This window comes from Elephantulus edwardii, unplaced genomic scaffold (genome assembly GCF_000299155.1).
Source record: "Elephantulus edwardii isolate Elephantulus edwardi_28Jun2011 unplaced genomic scaffold, EleEdw1.0 scaffold00014, whole genome shotgun sequence".
NCBI classification, from domain to species: Eukaryota; Metazoa; Chordata; class Mammalia; order Macroscelidea; family Macroscelididae; genus Elephantulus; species Elephantulus edwardii.
The window spans coordinates 30,766,448-30,768,569 of record NW_006399764.1 but is presented as its reverse complement, the minus strand read 5'-3'; the positions used below and the strand labels follow the sequence as shown (position 1 = coordinate 30,768,569).

General features: G+C 58.2%; 1 protein-coding gene across 2 annotated transcripts in view; it reads left to right on the top strand.

Moving 5' to 3' along the window:
* The window catches only part of DOCK8 (dedicator of cytokinesis 8), a 151,456-nt gene extending 150,012 nt beyond the window's left edge, over positions 1–1,444 (top strand). For both annotated transcript variants that reach the window (XM_006881327.1, XM_006881326.1), the window contains 2 exons: positions 611–781; positions 1,384–1,444. In XM_006881327.1, the coding sequence (XP_006881389.1) occupies positions 611–781; positions 1,384–1,444 (232 nt within the window). The remainder of the gene's footprint in view (positions 1–610; positions 782–1,383) is intronic.
* Positions 1,445–2,122: the final 678 nt, after the last annotated feature.

The following is a 2,122-nucleotide window of genomic DNA, read 5'->3' as shown; positions in this document are numbered from 1 at the left end:
TGTGTGGTGTGATGTGCTGTGTGGTGTGTGGTGTGATGTGGTGTGTGGTGTGGTGTGTTCTGTGGTATGGTGTGTGCTGTGGTGTGTGTGCTGTGTGGTGTGGTGTGATGTGTGGTGTGTGTGGTGTGGTGTGATGTGTGGTGTGTGTGGTGTGATGTGCTGTGTGGTGTGTGTGGTGTGTGATGTGATGTGTGGTATGATGTGTGTGCTGTGGTGTGGCATGTGGGGTGAGGTGGGGGTGTGGGTGGTGTAGTGTGTAGTGTGTGGTACGTGGTCAGGGTGTTGTGTGGTGTGCTGTGTGGTGTGTGATGTGATGTGTGCTGTGGCATGGTGTGTGTTGTGCTGCTGACTGAGTGGTCACTTAGGTTTCTGAAGCCGTAGGTCCCACGAGAGGAGGTCTGACTCCAGGAGCCCGTCTGACTCTCGTGTGACTCCTGAGGAGTCGTGGTGGATTCGAACCACCGGAGTGACAGCCTGTGTGTTAGCAACTCAGCTCCGTGTGCACCCCGAGCTCCCAAGCAGCCCAGGGCTGGCTCCAGAGCAGACAGCGTCTGTCGGCTTGTCCACGCTCTGGGAGCCCCTTGGCGGCAGCGTGTCCCCCTCACCCCAGGTGCGGGGAGGCCGTGGAGAAGAACAAGCGCCTCATCGGGGCCGACCAGCGGGAGTACCAGCAGGAACTGAAGAAGAACCACAGCCGTCTGAAGGAGAGCCTGCGGCCAATGCTGGAGCGGAAGATCCCCGAGCTCTACAAGCCCTTGGTCCGCGTGGACAGTCACAAGAGGTGCGGGCTGGCCCCGGCTCAGGGCCCCAGCAGGATGCGCGGTGGGGCCTGGCCAGCCATGGATCTCCTGGGCAGGACTGGGCCCCAAGTCAGAGCACAGCACAGTCATCCTGCCTGATCCCCTGACCGCACGGGGACCCCTGAACACTAGCCTTCTACCAGCCCTTCCCCTGGGCCTCGAGCGCCCGTCCGTCCCTCCTTCCCTCCCTCACTGAGTCCGGTGTGACTGATGGGCATGTAGCAAACACCTAATCCCCTTGTCCAGTTCTTCTCAACTCGTAGCGACCCTGCAGGACAGAGTAGAAGGGCCCGCTCAGGTCTCCAGGGTCATAATCAAGTCAGACCATCACCTCTTCACCCCACAGAGCGGCTGACACTTCAGAACCACACTTCTCTCCATTATCAGCCAAGCGCTCTTTAGATGCTGCACCCCCGCCTCCTGTAGGGAATGTGCCCCTCTCCCCTGTAAAGGGCTCCCCTCCCCTCTGCGTGTGTCTTTTTAAATACTAGGCCCCATTCTTGTCACCTTCTCTGCGGAATGCACCCCACTCTCCCCCCCTCAAAAGGCCCCCCTCACCTCTGCCTGTGTGTTTGTTTTGCAGGGACTCCTTCCAAAGGTCTAGTTTCCGGAAATGTGACACTCAGCTGTCGCAGGGCAGCTAAGCATGCAGTTGGCACCCCTCAACCCCCAGCCCTGGGAGCGATCTCTGGAACTGAAGATGGGACATTTCCACCCAGGACAGCCCTCACGGACAGCCCTCACCACTCCCTGACCACGTGTGGAAGCTTCAGGACCCTGGGGACCAGGGAAGCACACCCAATGGACTTGGACACAAAGTACGATTGACTGATGTGGTGCTTGAAGCACCTTTCATGAGACTTTTGTCCGAAAGGCCACCAGTGGCCACACTGCCCACTCTGTGAGGAGACATGTGCTGGCTTGGATCAGGACCTGCAAGACAAACTCAACTTGCTTATGCAGAAATGGACCCCTTCAGAACCAGTGACACTGGGCCTCTTTTCGAGGGAAGGGAGGGGGTGCTTCATGGAGTGGGCAATATCCTTTTCTGTCTAGATTGGAGTGGGGGGAAGCCTCGTGGAAGTCCAGGAATCCTGAGGACCCTAAGTGTGGGGTTGCGTATGTGAGCTTGTCACACTCGTCACGGGGCGTTGACGGTCAGAACTTTGCTTCCTTGTTGAGCTCAATGAGCAGATGAGCGTGAGTGTGAAGAACAGGCTGGAGGCGTTGATCTTGGAGACCCTTGGTGCTCGGAGCCACGGGCCGATTGATCTTGGAGACCCTTGGTGCTCGGAGCCACGGGCCGATTGATCTTGGAGACC